The sequence below is a fragment of the Sminthopsis crassicaudata genome, chromosome 1, assembly GCF_048593235.1.
Source record: "Sminthopsis crassicaudata isolate SCR6 chromosome 1, ASM4859323v1, whole genome shotgun sequence".
Taxonomy (NCBI): domain Eukaryota; kingdom Metazoa; phylum Chordata; class Mammalia; order Dasyuromorphia; family Dasyuridae; genus Sminthopsis; species Sminthopsis crassicaudata.
Genome location: NC_133617.1, coordinates 148,108,075 through 148,127,000, shown reverse-complemented (window position 1 = coordinate 148,127,000; position 18,926 = coordinate 148,108,075). Strand labels below are relative to the sequence as shown.

General features: G+C 35.2%; 1 protein-coding gene across 8 annotated transcripts in view; it reads left to right on the top strand.

Annotated features, from left to right (window-relative positions):
- Positions 1-18,926, top strand: part of ESRP1 (epithelial splicing regulatory protein 1) — a 98,094-nt gene that overhangs the window by 69,591 nt on the left and 9,577 nt on the right. For 2 of the 8 annotated variants that reach the window (XM_074269378.1, XM_074269388.1), the window contains 2 exons: positions 6,578-6,673; positions 16,142-16,251. The exons of 4 other annotated variants lie outside the window; for them this stretch is intronic. In XM_074269378.1, the coding sequence (XP_074125479.1) occupies positions 6,578-6,673; positions 16,142-16,232 (187 nt within the window). In that variant the 3' untranslated portion in view covers positions 16,233-16,251. The remainder of the gene's footprint in view (positions 1-6,577; positions 6,674-16,141; positions 16,252-18,926) is intronic. 2 more of the 8 variants (XM_074269401.1, XM_074269396.1) reach the window with 2 other exon arrangements.

Here is an 18,926-nt window from a genome sequence, read left to right as displayed (position 1 = left end):
GGTTTTAAAAAAAGTAATTTCATTTTAAGATGCTTGGTCATTCAAATATTTAGTTAAGTAAGCTATAACATGAGAATGGAATTAAATGAAATTTGTAAAGTTAACTTTCTCTTATTAAAACTCATGAAGTTGGATGAGTATTTGTAGTTAATGAAGATAAAGCAAATCACTAATAGCCCCATTTGTATTTTTGGTGGTTGTTATTTCTATATTAGTGGCACAGTAGATAGAGCACTGGGCCTGAAGTTGAGAAGACTTCCTGAGTTCAAATCTGACCTTAGACACTTACTAGCTGTTGTGTGACACTGAATAAGTCATATAACCCTGTTTGCTTCATTTTCTGCATCTGTAAAAGGAACTAGAGAAGTTCTTTTTATCAAAAGAACTCCAATTGGGATTATGAGGAGTTGGACACATTTGAAATGACTACAACAATTTCTAAATAAGGATATGTGTAAAGGGCTAGAACTGAGCAAATGCATTTGGATAATGGAGCACGTGAGACTAATTGCCAATTGGAAGGTTCCCTATTAACTTGTTTGAAGATTGACCCTCCCCAGCTATTCTGTGCTGACTTGATTGGTGGGACAAAGAGGGGTAAGTGATGTGTGTGGGAGGAGTAGGAGGAGGAAGGAAGAGGAAATTGAGACGCTCACCCTCAGTCTTTCCTGGCATTTGAGGGAGGAAGGTGTTTGTGAGATTGCTAGACCTAATCCCCTGATTTTGACGGTAAAAGATCAAGAATAAAGACGTTTAGTGATCCTGACTCCGGCTGATTTCTGGGAAGACAGAGTTCCAAGAGATATGTTCAAATGCATTATGATATTACAAATTTAGATCTTGAAGGGACCTCCAAGGCTATCTGATCCAATCCCTCATTTACCATTTGAGGAAAATGAAGTTTAGGAAAGTTAAATGATTGATTTCTCGAAGTCACATGGCTTTGAACCAAAATCCTCTTGACTCCAGAGTTGATATATATATATTTTTTAAATGCAGAACATTACAATGAGTTGAGTTTCTTTTCACAGTGGTAGTCTAGATACTTTCTTTATTCTAAATGAAAATAAACTATATTTATTCAAATATATCATTTTCTGTAAGTACTAATTATTTCAATGAAGATAGAAGAGTTTTATTGAAGATTGAGAAGAATGTAGCATAGTAGATTGAAAGTTAGCCTTTGAACCAGGAAAAGTCAAATTCTAGTCTTGTCTCTGATTCCTGGTTTTAGCTACTGGTTCTTGAGCTAGTCATTAGACTTCTCAGTGTTCCCGGCATTTCTCTAATTCATAAATTGCTAAGATCATGGCCATCTATAGTCATAATCCTCCATTATTTATATCATCATTATTATTACATTGTGGATTCCTTGAAGACAAGGACTGTTTTTGACTCACTTTATATTCTCAGTTCTTAACATGGTGCCTTGTTAAGATTACTAAGTGAGAACTTGGGTTGTCTGGATAGTGACGAGGTGAGAATTCAGGTTGGACAATTACAAGGTGAGAACTCAGGTTGACTTGATAGAAGGAGCAAGCCCATTGGCTGAAGTGGTTCTTCCCAGAAGCCCTTGCATTATCCCACGCCCATTCTCTGGGAGGATAAAGAGGACAGCACTCCAGGAAGAGAAGAAGACTCTCTGCATTACATCAGGCCTGACGGGGCTCTCTGCAGGAAGGGAAGTCACTTCTTTGGACAAGAGTTAACAGCAACTGCCTGGAGACAACGGTTCACTACAGGAAGAAGAATCTGTCTGAGAGATTTGAGTAGACACAGCAGATCTCTTCCCAGAGAGCGATCCAGCAGCTTCTAGAGACGACAGCTCACTACAATTGGCGTCCACACGTGGGGCAAGGACTTTTGCTTATCCTGACAAGAGGAGCTAGACCAGACCTTCGCAATTTGGCGCCCGAACAGGGACAGACACGGTCCTGATTCCAGTGGAAAAGCTTCCAATCTAGATCTCAGTCTCTCTGACCCAGAACCGTGAGTAACGAGGAAACTTTGTTAAAGATTAAGTGAGCGTGCTAATAGATAAATAAGGAACTTAACTTGTTAAGGGCTAAACCAGGAATCTCTTATAGCTGAAATGGGGCAGATGTTAGCTATATTCAATCCCTGGACCTCAGCCGACTCAGCCCCAGCCCCAGAAGCAACCTCAGCTCCACCCCCATTCAGGAGTGGTATTATAGAGAGTATAATCAACATAATTGAGGAGCAGAGTTTACTTGTAACCTGGGTACAGATTGCTAAACTCTTGGCTGCATTAAGACGTACATCCCCTTGGTTCTTAGAGGAAGAAAAGATAGATGTAGATAAATGGAAGCTAGTGGGATATGAAATGAAAGAATTTCATGCAAAAAATGGGCCTCGTTCAATTTCTGCAGAAGTATTTTATATCTACAACATAGTTCAATTAGCCTTAAACTATCAAGCAAGTTGTAGGAGAAGGAAAAGTTCTAAAAATGAACAGAGGAGGAAGTGTGAGGAAAAAAGGAAAGATCAAGATCTTTCCCTAGAGCAAGAGGATTTAAATGAGGAATTATGGTATGATTCTCTTGAAGAAGCTTCAACCCTGCCTAGAGAACAGATTATTGATAGGCCCACATCAACCCCACCTTCAGAGGTGGAGGAAGAAGGAGGGGAAGAGGCAGAAACACAAACAGAATTGCCTGTGAAGAAGCCTAAGCCTATGACAAGATTAGAAAAAGCATTGGTTAAAGCTAAGAGAGAAGGACAGGATATAAGTGATTTTATACATGCATATCCTGTGATTGAAAATATTGATTCTGTAGGTCATAAAATGAGAAGATATGCACCTTTAGATTTGAATAAAATTAAGGATTTGAAAAAAGGTTGTACCCTTTATGGGACTACATCAGCTTATGTCAAAATGTTACTAGATGGTTTGTCTTATGAAGTCCTAACCCCGAATGATTGGAAATCCATAGCAAGGATATGCCTGGAACCTGGAGAAAATTTATTATGGCTTTCGGAATTTCATGAATTATGTAAAATTCAAGTCAGATGCAATTTGGAAATAGGAGTTAACACACAATTCACTTTTGAGCACTTGGCTGGTGAAGGTCGGTATGGAGAGAATTCAGAACAGACTAATTATACCATGACAATATATGAACAAATTGCTAAGGCTGCAATAAAAGCTTGGGGTGTCCTTCCTGGACAGAAAGATCGTGGAGAGGCTTTCACTAAAATACAGCAAGGTCCCAATGAACCTTTTGCAGATTTTGTGGGACGTTTGCAAACTGCTGTCAAAAGAACTATTGGAGAAAATGCAGCTACAGAAATAATGACCAGACATCTGGCTAAGGAAAATGCCAATGAGATTTGCAAAAGAATTATATGGGGATTAGACAAAGATGCTCCTTTAGAGGAGATCATAAGACGCTGTGCTACAGTGGGAACAAATGCTTTTTACACCCAGACAATGATGAATGTGGAAAGACAGGGTCCCTCCTGGCAAGGGCCTTCTAGAGAAACTCGGAGATGTTTTCAATGTGGAAAAATTGGACATCTAAGAGCTCAGTGTAGGTATGGAGATACAGTGAGAAGACAGGGTGAGAGAAGACCTAAAACCCCATGTCCAAAATGCAACAGAGGACTCCATTGGGCATCAGAGTGTAGAATAATTCAGGGAAATGGGATGAGGGGCCCAGGTCCAGGGCTCCAGGCAAAAAAGACGTGGGGTATGATGGCAGCTAATGCTACACCCAAAGAACCTTTAGAAGGCCAGGACTCTGATTTAATCAACCAGCAGAAAAGCAATCACATGGCAGAAAGGGATTACCCAATCAGTCAGTCAAAAGGCAATCAAATTGCAAAAATGGATTACACTTGGGGAGAATACAGGCCTTTTAAACCAACAGGGCTGTGTCCAGTGCAAACAACTCCAATGTAATTGCCAGATGATGAGAAGAGATTTAGAAAGTGGTAAATAGAAGAAAATTAGATAGGTTAACTGCCTGGGAGAGAGGGTTTGCTAGTATTTTAACAGACAGAAGAAAACAGATGAAGAAGGAATCAGATGGGTGCCAACGAGTCATATTCGCCTTGTCCATCAGAGAGAGACAGAAAAAGAGAAAGACCTCAAAATAAAGGAGAAGATCTAAGAAACATCTGACACTGAAAGAGCATGGATAATAAGAAGACTGTTAAAGAACTTTAAAAACCAGCAGGAATCATTGGACTTCCTTACACAAGATGAGACTAATGGACAATGGACTTATGGACATTTATAAATTTTCAATTTATGATTATTTGATTATGATTATGTTATATACTTCTAGCATGTGTTATGTTACTATGTTACTATGTGCTTATGTAATTTATGTAATTATCTGTAATACTTCCCATATTGATGGATTTATGTTTCAAGGTCATGACTGTCCTATGTTCTAAATCAAAAGAAAGGGGGAGATGTTAAGATTACTAAGTGAGAACTTGGGTTGTCTGGATAGTGACGAGGTGAGAATTCAGGTTGGACAATTACAAGGTGAGAACTCAGGTTGACTTGATAGAAGGAGCAAGCCCATTGGCTGAAGTGCTTCTTCCCAGAAGCCCTTGCATTATCCCACGCCCATTCTCTGGGAGGATAAAGAGGACAGCACTCCAGGAAGAGAAGAAGACTCTCTGCATTACATCAGGCCTGACGGGGCTCTCTGCAGGAAGGGAAGTCACTTCTTTGGACAAGAGTTAACAGCAACTGCCTGGAGACAACGGTTCACTACAGGAAGAAGAATCTGTCTGAGAGATTTGAGTAGACACAGCAGATCTCTTCCCAGAGAGCGATCCAGCAGCTTCTAGAGACGACAGTTCGTTACAGTGCCTAATGCAAAATAAGTGATTCATAAATCCAGTGCTCGATTATTGACTGAATAACAGTCCACTGCACCATCTAGCTGCTAATTAACTTGACAAAATTAAAACTAGACAAAAGCTGTCTGAGAATAATCAGTCCTTAAGGTTTGTTGTCATTATTCATATACTTTATGCATGCATTGCTTTTTGTTGCTCATTATGTAGATAACTATTGTGTGTATGTACCTGTATGAGACACTGTTGCTAAGAAGTGGAAAAAATGATGGCATTCAGTTATTGCTGTTAAGATGCATCAATTGATGAAGTAGTTAAGAGAGAGCCATTAAATTAGTGAACAAGGACTAAATGTGACGGTGAAAATAATATCTGACTAAATATAATGAATGGCAAGAGCATTGGATTGCAAGAACTAGCTTTCCACCTGGGCAAGTCAATGAAACTCTCTAGTTCTAGTCCCTAGTTGTTGTTGTTGTTGTTGTTGTTGTTGTTTGTTTGTTTGTTTTTTTTCCATGTTAAAATAAGGCACCTCTAAGATGGCTTCTAGAATTCTATGACTTTTCTAGTTACTTTTTGAAATCAAAAGATAGCTAGGAGAGCTGTTTGCAGTAATCTAATCCTGAACAGCTGGACTATTATGGTATTAATAGAGTGAATGAGGTAGAGCTGAGAAATGGTAAAATATGAAAATGGAGTGAAAATGATAGTGAAAGAGTTTCTAATCTACTGTAATTTTCTGTTTTTTCCTCTTGTGCAAATGAGTAGACTATATACTTTAGTGAGTGAAGATGAAGATAAATTTCTTTTTGTCTTATTTCATATAATTATTTTCTTCTCCCATATGAAAAAGTTCTAAATATGTGCTTTGAGGTTTCTTTCACAAATGGGGATATATTTCCCTGACTCTACCTTATAACCAATGGTAGCTTTTGGTGGGTGTTTTTTCAACAAGATTAAGGGAACTTTTTATGGGCAGGGAACAGAAATTATTCTAGTTAGTCTAAAAGGAATTAAATCTGGTAACCTTGGCCTCTTTGAACACTTTGTTATAACCAACTGAGGTCAACATAAAATAAACAAAACTCAGTAATTAATGTGCTTTGAACTCTTTGGAGGTGGTTACTAGAGAAACGTCAGATGGAGACATTTGATAACTATATTATCTCAGGATAATTTGATGGTAGTTTAGCTATGCCCTACTTTAAAAAGCAAAACAATGTCATATTGCAGGAGTGGGCAGAATGAGTTGTGGGATCTCATCTTGCAAAACTAGCCCTGAAGGAGCCCTTCAGATGGTTCCCTATAGAGTTTCAGAAAGTGACAACACTACTGTTGATTGAAATTCATGTCTTAATATTCAGGTTGTGTCAACCTCAACTGACTTATTTAGTTATCATTAGCCTTTATGGGTGTTATTAAAAATAAAAGACTTGGATTAATGGAAGTTAGCCAGAAGGCTGGACTTTGGGGATAGTGCTCTGTGGTTGAGGGATGGGAAAATTTCATTTTCTTTTATAAGAATTGCTAAAAAGGAATAAGATATTGAGGAGGAAACAGTAGATTCATTTTTTTGTTGAACTGCCTACCTTTCTGTTTTTGACTTCATATCAATGAGTGGTACTGTTTGAAAGCAAATGGAGTGGCCTGAAAAAACTTATTTTTTCTTAATTTGCTGAATATATATTCTGAAACATTGTCATCTGTTTCTTTTGGTTCACTGTACTTTTTCTCCCTCTAGCCTCCCAGGTTCATCTAGTAGTATTGGCTATTTCCCTACAGTTGCTAATGTCCCTCCACAGCATGGCGTAGTGGTCAAGATGCAGGGCTTGGCCTGGTAAGGAAATTCTTAACTTCTTCCAAGATTATCAGAACAATAGCTTTAAGTAAAAACAGAATCCTCAGTGCCCCTCTTAAGTTAATTTGCCTAAAAATATGATCAGAGGCAAGAAGGGGTATTAGTTGTTGTTGTTCTTTTTTAAATTTAAATCTGTTAGGCATTATATAACCAAAGTCTTACCCAATCAAAGAACAATGGTTAAATATCATTGATGATTAAACATGCATGTCCTGTTTTTACAGTGTACTTGTTTTTAAAAATGGGAGCTTTGGTGTTCCATGTAAATGTCCTATTTTGTCACTGCTCTTAATTTGTGTCATGGTCTTTTCTTTGTTGTATGTGCAAAGGCTCTTTAGAATCTTAAGAGGAGTCAGATTGTTTTCTATAGAACTAATTTAACCGAAAAGAAAATGTGCTCAAGTTCACTGTAATTTCCTTGCTTGCAAAAGCAGTATCCTATTAAATTAGTATGCAGAAACCAGTCTCAGGCCATTCTAAGTAGCCCATAATCAAAAGCCCTCTTCCCTCTAGCCATGGTGGTTACCATTGGAACCAATAAATTAATTTTGACAACCTGGAATTTTGGAACCTTGGAAAGCCTTTTTGATAAGGTTTGGAATTCCTGATTATGCCAGAATTTAGTAACAGTTGTTCATTTATTTATTTATTTTAGCATATTGATTCATTTTCGACAATTTTCTTACTGTCAACTTTTGCCTCCACTTTTAAAGTCTCTCTTCATGTCATTTGCTACTTGAATTAACTTATCAGTATAGAGAATTTCCTGGCTGGAGATCAGTTAATAAGCATTTGTTAAATGTCTACTATGTGCCAGGTACTACTAAGTGCTGGAAAAGCAAAAAGGATACACAGGACAGCTTCAGTCCTCAAGGAGCTCAAAATTCTAGTAGAGACAACAAAATACACATAAGAGAAGCACTAGAAGATGGGATTTTATGGGACTTGAAGCCAGGAAAACTAGAAAATGAAGATGAGAAAGAACATTTCAGGAATGGGAGATGGAAATGCCAGAATGGCATATCATATCTTTCATATAATAGAAAGCAAATTCTCTTGCTTTCTTTAAAGTCAATCAGCGTTTTACTCTTGATAATAAAGCATCCATTTCTCTAGGGTGTAGACAGTTGAGCTCTTTCTTTGCTCTTTGCTGCTTTTTCAAAATGGTTCAACTAACCTATAGTCCTATCAACAGTATATTAATGTGTTGATCATCTAGAAGCTTCTCCTATATTGAGTATTGCCTGTGACAGTTTGCCAATTTTCTGGGTTTGAAATGATACTTCAGAGTTGTTTTGATTTGCATTTTTTTCCATTAGTAATGATTTGGAGCCTTCTCTTTCTAAGGTTAATAATACTTTGTGATTCTTCTTTTTAAGCTACTTATTTCTATCTTTTGACCATTTTTATTCATTGGAGGATGGATATTGCTCATATATGTGTGCTAATTCTCTATGAATATTAGGTCATTAACAGAGGGATTTGAAAAAAAGTTTATTTTTCCTAATGGTCAGTTTTCCTCCTAATCCTAGTTGCTGCATTGATTAAATTTATATAAAACTTTTCTACTTCATATTTCCATACTTACATATTTCCATAAGAATTATATCAAGAAAGAAAAATCAGAACAAAAGGGGAAAACCACGAGAAAAAGAAAAAAGTGAACATAGCATGTGTTGATTTACATTAAGTCTCCACAGTTCTTTCTACAGATGAGGATGGCATTTTTCATTCAAAGTTTATTGGACTTGCCTTGGGTCACTGAACTGCTGAGAAGAACCAAATCTATCATAATTGATCATTGCATAATCTTTCTGTTGCTGTGTATGATGTTTTCCTGGTTCTGCTTGTTTTACTCGGCATCAGTTCATGTAAATCTTGCCAAGTCTTTCTACAATCAGTCTATTCATCATTTTTTATAGAACAATAATATTCTGTTACCTTAATATACCATAACTTATTCAGCCATTCCCAAATTGATGAGCATCTACTCATTTACTAGTTCTTTGCCACCACAAAAAGAGCTGCTACAAACATTTTTGCACACGTGGATCCTTTTTCTTGTTTATGATTTCTTCGGGATACAGACTCAGGAGTGGCACTGTTGGATCAAAGGGTATGCTTTAACCATGGCTCCAAGTTGCTCTCCAGAATAATTGGATCATTTCACAACTCACCAACAATTACATTAGTGTCCTAATTTTCTCACATTTCCTCTAGCATTTGTCATTATCTTTTCCTATCATCTTAGCCAATCTGATAGGTGTGAGATGGTACCTCAGAGTTTTTTTATTTGTATTTCTCTCATCAATAGTATTTTTTCATATGACTATAGATGGCCTTAATTTCTTTATCTGAGAATTGTCTATTCATATAATTTAACACCCAATTGCACATAAAAATAATTTTTATTATTCATTTTTAAAACTGAGTTACAAATTCTCTCTTTCTCCCTTCCTAAGCCCCTCTTTGAGAAGGCAAGCAATTCAATATAGATTATATATGGGTAGTCATGCAAAACATTTCCATATTACTCATGTCCCCCCCCCAAAAAATTAAGAAAAATAACATTAAAGAAAAGTGTATTTCTGTCAGACACCATTAATTCTTTGTCTGGGGATGAGAATAGCAATTTTCATCATAAGTCCTTCAGAGTTGTCCTGGATAATTGTATTGCTGACAATAGCAAAGTCATTCACAAATAATCATCTCACAATATTGCTATTACTTTGTACACTGTATATTTCATTTTGCATCAGTTTGTGGAAGTCTTTCCAGGTTTTTCTGAAAGCATTCTGCTCATTATTTCTTACTGCATGATAGAATTAGGTCATAATCACATAGCATAATTTGTTCAGCCATTTCTCAAAGAAAGGGCATCTTTCCAGTTTCCAACTCCTTGCCATCAAAAAAGAGCTGCTATAATTATTTTCACAAATGTAAAACTTTTTACCTTTTACTTTTTAAAAAATCTATTTTTGAAGAGAGACCTAGTAGTGGCACTGCTAAGTCAAAAGGTTTTATAGCCCTTTGGTCTTAATTCTAAATTGCTCTAAAAAATGGTTGAATCAGTTTATAATTCTACTAGCAGTGCATTAATGTCTCATTTTTTCCACACTCTGCCAACACTGGTCTTTCTCCTTTTCTGTCCTGTTAGCCAATCTAATGGGTATGAGAGATAATATCTCAGAACTATTTCAATTTGCTTTCCTCCATTCAGTAGCAATTTAGAGCAGCTTTTTATAAGGATGTAGATTTCTTTGATTACTTTATATAAAAACTGTTCATGTCTTTTGATCATTTATCAATTGGGAAATGGCTCCTTTTTTTTCCTATAAATTTAATCCAATCCTCTATATATTTGAGAAATGAGATGTTTACCAGAGAAATGTGCTTCAATTTTTTCCCACAGTTATGATTATTAAATGTATTTCCCTCCATCCTATCCCTCCTATTTATTCCATTCTCTCAGTCCTTTTACCCTGTCTCTCCTCAAAAATGTTTTACTTCTGACTACTTCTTATCCAATCTGCTCCCCATTTTTATTATGCCCCTACCCTCCCACTGTCCAGTAAGGTAGGAAACATTCCTATACCCAATTGAGTTTGTATGTTCATTTCTCTTTCTCTCATTTCTCTATTTTCCTAATACATTTCTCTTTCTCATGTCTTAACTTTTTTTTTAGACATCATCCCTTAATATTCAACTTATACCTGTGCCATTTTATCTGTACTCCTCACTGCCCTAATAATAAGAAAGTTTTTATAAGTTACAAATATCATCTTCCCATGTAGGAATATGAACAAATCAGTTCTCTAGCTCTGGTCTTTTCATCAAGAATGCTTGAAAGTCTTCTATTTCATGAATGTTAATTTTTTCCCCCTTAAGAATTATACCCAGTTTTGCTGGATAAGTGATTCCTCATTGTAATTCTAGCTACATTGCCCTCTGGAATATCATATTCCAAACTCTTTTCAATTCTTTAATATAGAAGTTGCTAAATCTTGTGTTATCCTGACTGTGACTTCATGATATCTGAATTTTTTCTGCATGTTTGCATTATTCTCTTTTTGATCTGGGAGTTCTAAAATTTGACTATAATATTTCTGGAAGTTTTCATTTGGGGATCTCTTTTAGAAACTAATCAGTCAATTCCTTCAATTTCTATTTTACCCTATGGTTCTAGAATATCAAATAATTGATAATTTCTTGAAAGATAATGTCTAGACTCTTTTTTGTTGTTGTTGTTGTTGACTTTCAACATCTCTCCTAGATCTATTTTCCAGATCACTTGTTTTTCCAATAAGATATTTCATATAGTTGGGTTTTTTTTTTCATTCTTTTATTTTGTTTTATTTCTTTTTTTTTTAAGCTTTTTATTTTCAAAACATCCACAGATAATTTTTCAACATTGACCCTTGCATGGCCTTGTGTTTCAAATTTTCCCCTTCTTTTCCCCATCCCCTTCATGTTTTATTTCTTGATTTCTCATAGTCATTAACTTTATTTGCTTAATTCTAATTTTTAAGGAGTTTTTTTCTTCAAAGAATTTTTGTATCTCTTTTCCCATATGGCCTATTTTGGATTTTTTTAAGGTGTTATTTTCTTCAGTATTTTTTTGAATTCTCTTTACCAAGCTGTTAATTCTCTTTTTTATTATTTCCTTACATCACTCATTTCTCTTCTGATTTTTCATTTGCCTATGTTATTTGATATTCAAAATCTTTTTTGAATTTGTCCCTGGCCTGAGACCAAATTTTTTTTTTAAAGGCTTTCAATGTTGAAGCTTTGATTTTGCTCTCTTCTTCTGAATTTGTCTTTTGATTTTCATTGTCACCATAATATCTTTCTATGGTTAGATTTTTTTTTTTCTATTGTTGGCTCTTTTTTCCTACTTATTGCTTTTTTGACTCTGTTACACTAGGGCTCTGTTTCTAAATTGGAGGGTGCACTTGAACTCAACTTTCAAGGGCTTTGTGTTAGAGATACTTCTAGGGATCTATAAGTTTTCAGTTCTTCCAAAGTGGTACAATCAGAGGAGAGTGTTTACTATTCTTCTGATCTATGAGTAAACGCAAGCTTTTTTTTTTTTCTGTCCTGGAACTTTGAGTAGGGTACCTGTTCCATTTGGACTGCAAGCACTCGTGTGCTAGTAAGATGTTTGGAGAGGTTTGGGGGAAAGCTCAGATGAGTCACTGACTTTTTTTCCACCAATTTGATTCTACCCCATCTTCCCTGGCTTTTAATAAAGAGGATCTCTGACATCAGGACTTACTGAGATTAGTTGGTATGGTATTTTAATTTCAACATCCATGAATCATGAAGCATTGTGAAATGAAGGAAAATGAGTCATGTCAGTTTTAGTGTTTACTGCCTATAGCATACCAATGTGCAATAATTGGTTTATGGGCAAAAGTACTTTGACACAAAAAGGTCATGCCTTGTATGAATAAGCACCAACTGATAATGAGATGTTTTGTTCCCTACATATAAAACAAGAAGACTATACTAGATTGAACTTTTTTTGTTTTGGGTTTTTTTTTTTTTTTTTTTTTGTCATGAACCTCTTCTCAGAATGTTTTTATCATGAATGATAAAGGGAATAAATTATACTGAAAGATAATTAATTTTTTTTTAAAGAGTAAGTTCCTGACTCCTGATTAAGGAGGAGGACTAGATGATTCTTCTAGACTAAATGATCTTTCAGATTCTTTCAAGCTGTATCATTCTCTGACTATGCCAATAACTTGTGTGACTTTAATTAGAGAGGAGCAACTAGGAGTTCAAGCCTGTTTCAGGAAACTAGGATTCTAATTTATTGAAATCTAACTTGTGCCTATGGAAGCAGAACAAAGTTGGTGTATTAGAGAACTATATACTTAGATGGTAAAGCTTGCATACAATATCTTTTTGAGGCATTTCAATTGTTGTCCTACTTTTTGTGACCTTTTTAGAGATTTTCTTGACAAAGATACTAGAATGATTTGCTATTTCCTTCCCCAGCCCATCTTACAGATGGGAAACTGAGACAAACATAATTAAATGACTTGCCCAGATTCACACAGGTAGTGCTTGTCCAAAACCAGATTTGAACTCATGAAAATGAATCTTTGTGACTCCAATCCTGACACAGAATTCACAGTACTACCTTACTGCCTAGCATATATCACCTTAGCTGATGACATTACTTTCTAGACCTGAAGAAGATTTCCCTACAAATGGAGATCTTGACAAGAAAAATTTCCTTGGGGTTTGGTATTTCCCCTAATGAAAGTCAAGTTCTCTGATAAAAGTTAGTTAGAGGAGTAAAGAACAAATACTTTCTAATTTGAAAGTTAGATTGTGATCATCCTTCATAGGAAGTGCTACTTGGGCTTATTAGGAAAATGTTAAGGGCTATCTTCGGTCATCCTGATCTATATCTTGCCACTGGATTCAGATCTTCCTTAAATCCAACTGACTTGAATGTCATGACATCAGCTTCCTAAAGTCATCATTCTCTTTGAAAATGAAGGCCAAACAAAAATCTCTGTGACTAGACCTGGGTCCTGAAAATATTGGACAATTGGGCAACAGATCCTTTCTTTCTTTCCCAGGTCAAATCCCAGTTGTTAATTATTTGGCCCTGATTGACTCAGAGTGAATGTAAATAGCAATTGTTTCTGTTTTGGCCAATTCCAGATTGGCTTTTTCTTTTTGACTAGGTAAAAGAGGCCATTATTTACTCAAATCTTATCAATTTTTAATCACTGAATGGATGTTGCCATCAAACTGAGACTTTTTAAAGATCTTAACTTAAAAAAGCCAAGATCTCCTACTACATCCAGGGCCATCTCTGATCGTCCTGATCAATTTGTGGCTATGGGGCCCAGATCACTATGGAGGAGAAAATGAGGCTGGTGATTTTGTATAGCCCACCCTCATTTAAATCCAACTTGCTTGCATGTCATGGCATTACTTCCCTGAAGTTATTTTCAAAAAAGAACAAACAAGAATCAATGACAAATGCCTGAGTTTCTTTATAGGATCATTTTGATTACTATTAATATTTCTTTGATTCCTGAAATCTGGATAGAATACTTTCAGGTTTGGAGTAGTTAGCTTAATTATTTTCCTAATTAATTTGCAGGGTAGGATAGTTAATCAACTCTTAAATTGAATTCAAAACAGAGTTGAGAGGCTAAAAAAAACAATAAATTAGCTTTTTTTTTTTTTTAAAGTCACATCTACTACATTTCTTTATGCTGTGGAGCTGATTCTAGCTTTTCAAGAATTATTCTGGGGGATTGTGAATTAATGATCAGTTTAGAAAAAGCTGATAATAAGGTTGCATATTTTATTTCTTCTTGAGGATCAACCCAGCTAGCTGGCTAAATTCAGGAATTCCTAAAAGGTTGGCCATAGCAACTTTGAATTCATAAGGGATGGAAGGACTTTTATATGTATCAGAGTGGATAGTGCCTTCACCAATGAGTTTCATTCCATTTGAAGGAAAGTTTTAGTCTCATACAAGATTTTCAGGAAAAGGAGATTTTCCAAAAACTATTATGTGATCTGGAATTGTGACTAGAAGATTGTGCATTATACAAGTATGGTAATAATCTGCAAGATTTTCTCCTTGAAATTTATTTTGGATAGAATTCTAGGCAATTTTTGCATATGCATGAAGTTGTAGTAGAACTAACTGGCACTCTTTATTTTGCCAAATGATATTCTTAAGTGAAACCATATTCTGCATGTTTTTCAAGTGCTTGGTATTTGCTGGATTAGTAAGCAAAAATAAATGAAAATGAGACTCACTTATTATTCTAAAATAGTATCATCAGCTTTCTGGAAGCAGACTAAATTTTCCTACAATAAGTAGGTAGTAATGGACCCAGTGAATGAACACTGTTGCTTTTCTCTATTTCCCTACTTACTTATTTCACTTAGTATAATGACTTGAAAGTATTCTTAACCTTGAAGAATGACGTCTTGGCTCTAGACATTCTTATGGTGGATATGATTATCACTTTGGCATTGAAATGAACTTGTAGGTTCTGGTTTCTTCACCTTTTGCCCTATAATGTACATATCTTTTTTTATTCTTTGTCATTTTCTTCCTTGTCAACATTTGCTTTATATTTGTATAGGCCAGGACTATCTTTATTCTCTTTTCAAAGAAGCTGTAACATTTAATCACAATCTTTTTAATAAACATTCTAGCCAGACAAAAATGTTTCTTCCCTTTAGGAAGTAAGGCTAATGTTGCCTATGCTCTTTAAATTTCCTCACTTGTCTAAAGATAAGTCATTTAATAGGATGTCCTTTCACTTAGACACATGTGTTTGGCATCAAGTAATCATCAAAGTTTAATTGTTCATGTTAGATGCCTTACAGCTATCCTTCTATAACAAAGAGGCGACCACTATTTTTGATTTCAGGAACCCTTTTTACACTCTTGAAAATTATCAAGGACCTCAAAGATGTTTTGTTTATGTGGGTAATATCTCATTGACATTTATAGTATTCATAATTAAAAGTGATAAATTTTAATATATTGATTGTTAAAAAATAATTGTTTTTTCATGTTAACATAAATAGCATGCTTTTAATGAATACAACCTTCCACAATTAAAAAATTAATGTAAAGAGTGTCTTGTTTAACATTTTTTAAATAGATCTCTATAGTTTGGCTTAATAGATGATAGCTAGATTCTCATCTGCTTCTGCATTCAATCTATTTCAATATATTACTTTGTTTAAAATATATGAAGAAAAACTGGCTTGACACAAATATGTAGATAGAAAAGAGTAATGTTTTAATAGGCAAATTATATCTTAGCATTATTAAAAAGCATATTTTGACACTTCAGCTCTCCTGAAGGATCTCTGGGACACTTAGGAGTTTGCAGATCACACTTTAAAACTATTATGGGGCAGCTAGGTGGTGCAGTGGATAGAGCACCAGCCCTGAATTCAGGAGGATCTGAGTTCAAATGTGGTCTCAGACACTTAACACTTCTAGCTATGTGACCCTGGGCAAGTCACTTAACCCCAGCCTCAGAAAAAGAAGGAAAAAAAAAAAAACTATTATAGCAGAACTGCTTTTGAGAAGCTATTAGTCCCATTGTGCCTTATTTTGTTCATTTGATAAAGGGAACTTTTTTACCAGTGTCAGTGAAAACTATCATTCATCCCTAGAAAAAATTTTGAAAGTACTTTTCAAGGACAGATCTTGTATAATTTTCAATAAAGTAGCTTCATTTGAAGCTTTTATCTTCCAGACTTTGATTAAACACTGATTTGGAATGATCGATCCAGCCACTGTATTTAAATTTCCAAGGCTCTCAATGTCCTTTAACTGTGGTTGAGGAAATTGGTATGCTGGTGGAGGTGGAGTCCTGGATATCCAGTGATGACAAATTGTCCCTTTTTTGATCCTATCTGTTTCAACTTGCATTCTAGTATGCAGCAGAGAATGGACTTGTACACACAAATGACCAGGCAAGGACACTGCCCAAAGAATGGGTTTGTATTTAAGGGCCCCAGCAGTTAGACCATCCTCAGAAAAGAAGGTAAGGATGTGTGATGTGACAATTTAAATAAATAAAAATAAAAATGCTAGAAAATATTCTCACAAAGATCAAGCATCAGAGATACGATACAAGCTTTCTAGAAGTCAGTTTGGTCTAAATTGAGTTAGGGGTTTGAGAGTAAAAGGAACAGGAAGGAAAATGCTAGAGAAGATTGATTATAATTATGTTGTAATTCAAGGGAAGTTATAGTATAAGAGAAATAGCCTTGTATTTAGAATCAGAAAATATAGGTTAGCATCTTGATTATACCATTTACTAGCCATGGAACTTTGAGTAAATAATTTAATATTTCTGAGCCTCAGCTTTTTCTTCTGAAAATTAGAATAATACTGCTCCTTTGTATCTTACAATGCTACTGTGAAGATGGCATGCAAACTTCTAAAACTTTATAGTTTATAGTATTAAAGTGCTTTATAAATATAAACTTTCAATGACAGGAATAAGGACTGACCTTGTGATTTTATTGTTTTAGGGAATTCCTTCTATCAATGCAGATCAAAACCTTTTCTGCATCTTAAGAGTCTTAGAGAGTTGCTAAGAGCGCTGGGAGTTTTAACTGACTCATCCAGGGTTATGCAGGCTGAATGTGTCAGTAGGACTTAAATTTAGGTCTTCTTGGTTCTGAAGCTAACTCTGTGACTACTATACCGTGGTATACACTGTTACTTATCATCAACATTAGTAGTTGTTGTGGTCTTTTCCTTTACTTCTAAGGATTATGTGTGGAAGCATTTTGATGGAGTAACAAATGTTTATGTTTCAAGGTTTCTGCATTCTTCTATATATTGGCAGTACTAGGATTTTCTTTCTGGTAATAGTACATTTTAAAATATCTAAAAATGGATAGAAATAAAATATCTAAAAATTGATAGAAAAGGGAAGATTGTCCATGTTTTTCAAAACTTTTTTTAACTTTAAATCTATCCTCTAAAAGAAATAGGAATCCTGTGTGAAAATTTTGAGACCAAAAAGTCTAGAGATTTGTTGCAGAAATGGCCTAATAAAATTAGATTAGTTTTATAGAAAAAATGTTGGACTTCAGAGTCTGAAGACCTGGATTTGGATCCTGGCTCTGATACTAGCTTTATGAATCTGGGCAACTCACTTTATCTAATTGTCTTAATTTCCTCATCTATAAAATGAGGATATATTTGCTTATGAGATTTTTTCATTAGGAAAGTACATAGTAAAACATTAAAATGTAATGGGAAATATGAATTATTTTATCATTTTCTCTCCCTGGCATAATTGTGTTGGTTGATTAGAAACTCATTCATCAGGACTTGTTTTTGGTTGCCCTTGTTACTGAAAATTGCTTATTAGATGCTAAGAAGACTTTAGTCAGATGAACCTTAATCATAACATCCTAGAATTGGAAGGAACCTCAAAAGTCATCTAGTTAGGCCTCTATAGAGATGGAATCAAGGGCAGGTTAAGGCAACAATATCTTCTAAGCATACTAGTAGGAGCACCAGAATTCAAAATGAACCTTTTAAAGAGAGCCAAATAAGGTATGGTATTGATATGTGGGATATAGACTGATGTTGATGATGGGGGAAAAGGAAGAGCTATTCATCTTTTATGTTATCTCTCTTTTCTCTTTTTACAAAAAGGATCTTAGTACTAGAAAGGAAAAAAAAATAAGTGGGGGGGTGTAAGAGAGTAACTAGCTGCCCTGTGTGAGTTCAAGTAAAGATTAAAATGAACTGTCTTCTGGGTACTAAAAAAATTGGCAAATGTGATTTCTAAATCACTTCAAATCATGGTGAAAGGGCAAGGTTGTGCAGGATTGAAGAAGGACCAGTAAAAGCAGAATGCATGGAATGTACAAACTCTTGCCCAGTGAGTTTGATTCTTGACAAAATTTTAGGCTATTAAAGTGAAGTATTGTGAGCATGTAGAAGAGTGGCAATCACAAAGAGTAAGCGTGGTTTCATCAAGGGCATTATTCTACCCCCCAACTGCCTTATGTTTGTTCATTATCTCCAATTTATCCCATTTATCCCTTGGGTGTATCTACATGTTTTTCATATTGTCTTCCCCATTAAAGTGTGAGCTTTTTTGGGAAGGGGGTTATCTTTTGCCTTTTTATCTTCAAGGATTAACACAGTACCTGTTACATAGTAGGCATTTAACAAATGTTTATTCACTATGAGTCAGTATGATTTCATCAAGAACACCAAGAATACGACTTCATTTTTTATTTTTTGAAAGAGTTACTAATTAGATCTGTGAGTCACTGGAAGGTAAGACAGTCAATAAGCATTTATTAAGTGCTTACTATATAACAGACACTATGCTAAATGCTGGGAATACAAAGCAAGGCAATACAAAGGGGCTCATATTCATTTCTCAATACATACACTAGATATATACAACATAAGGTGGAAGTAATCTTGGAGGAGAAGCACTAACTGGTTGGCAATCATGAAAGACAGCCTGCAGAAAGTAAGATATGAGCTGAGTCTTTTTAAAAAAAAATTATCATGAGGCAGCTAAGTGATGCAGTGGATAGAACACCAGCCCTGAAGTCAGGAGGATCTGAGTTCAAATCTAGCCTCAGACACTTAACACTTCCTAGCTGTGTGATCCTAGGTAGGTTGCCTAATCCCAATTGTGTCAAGAAAAAAAAAAAATCTTATCTTTATTTTTAT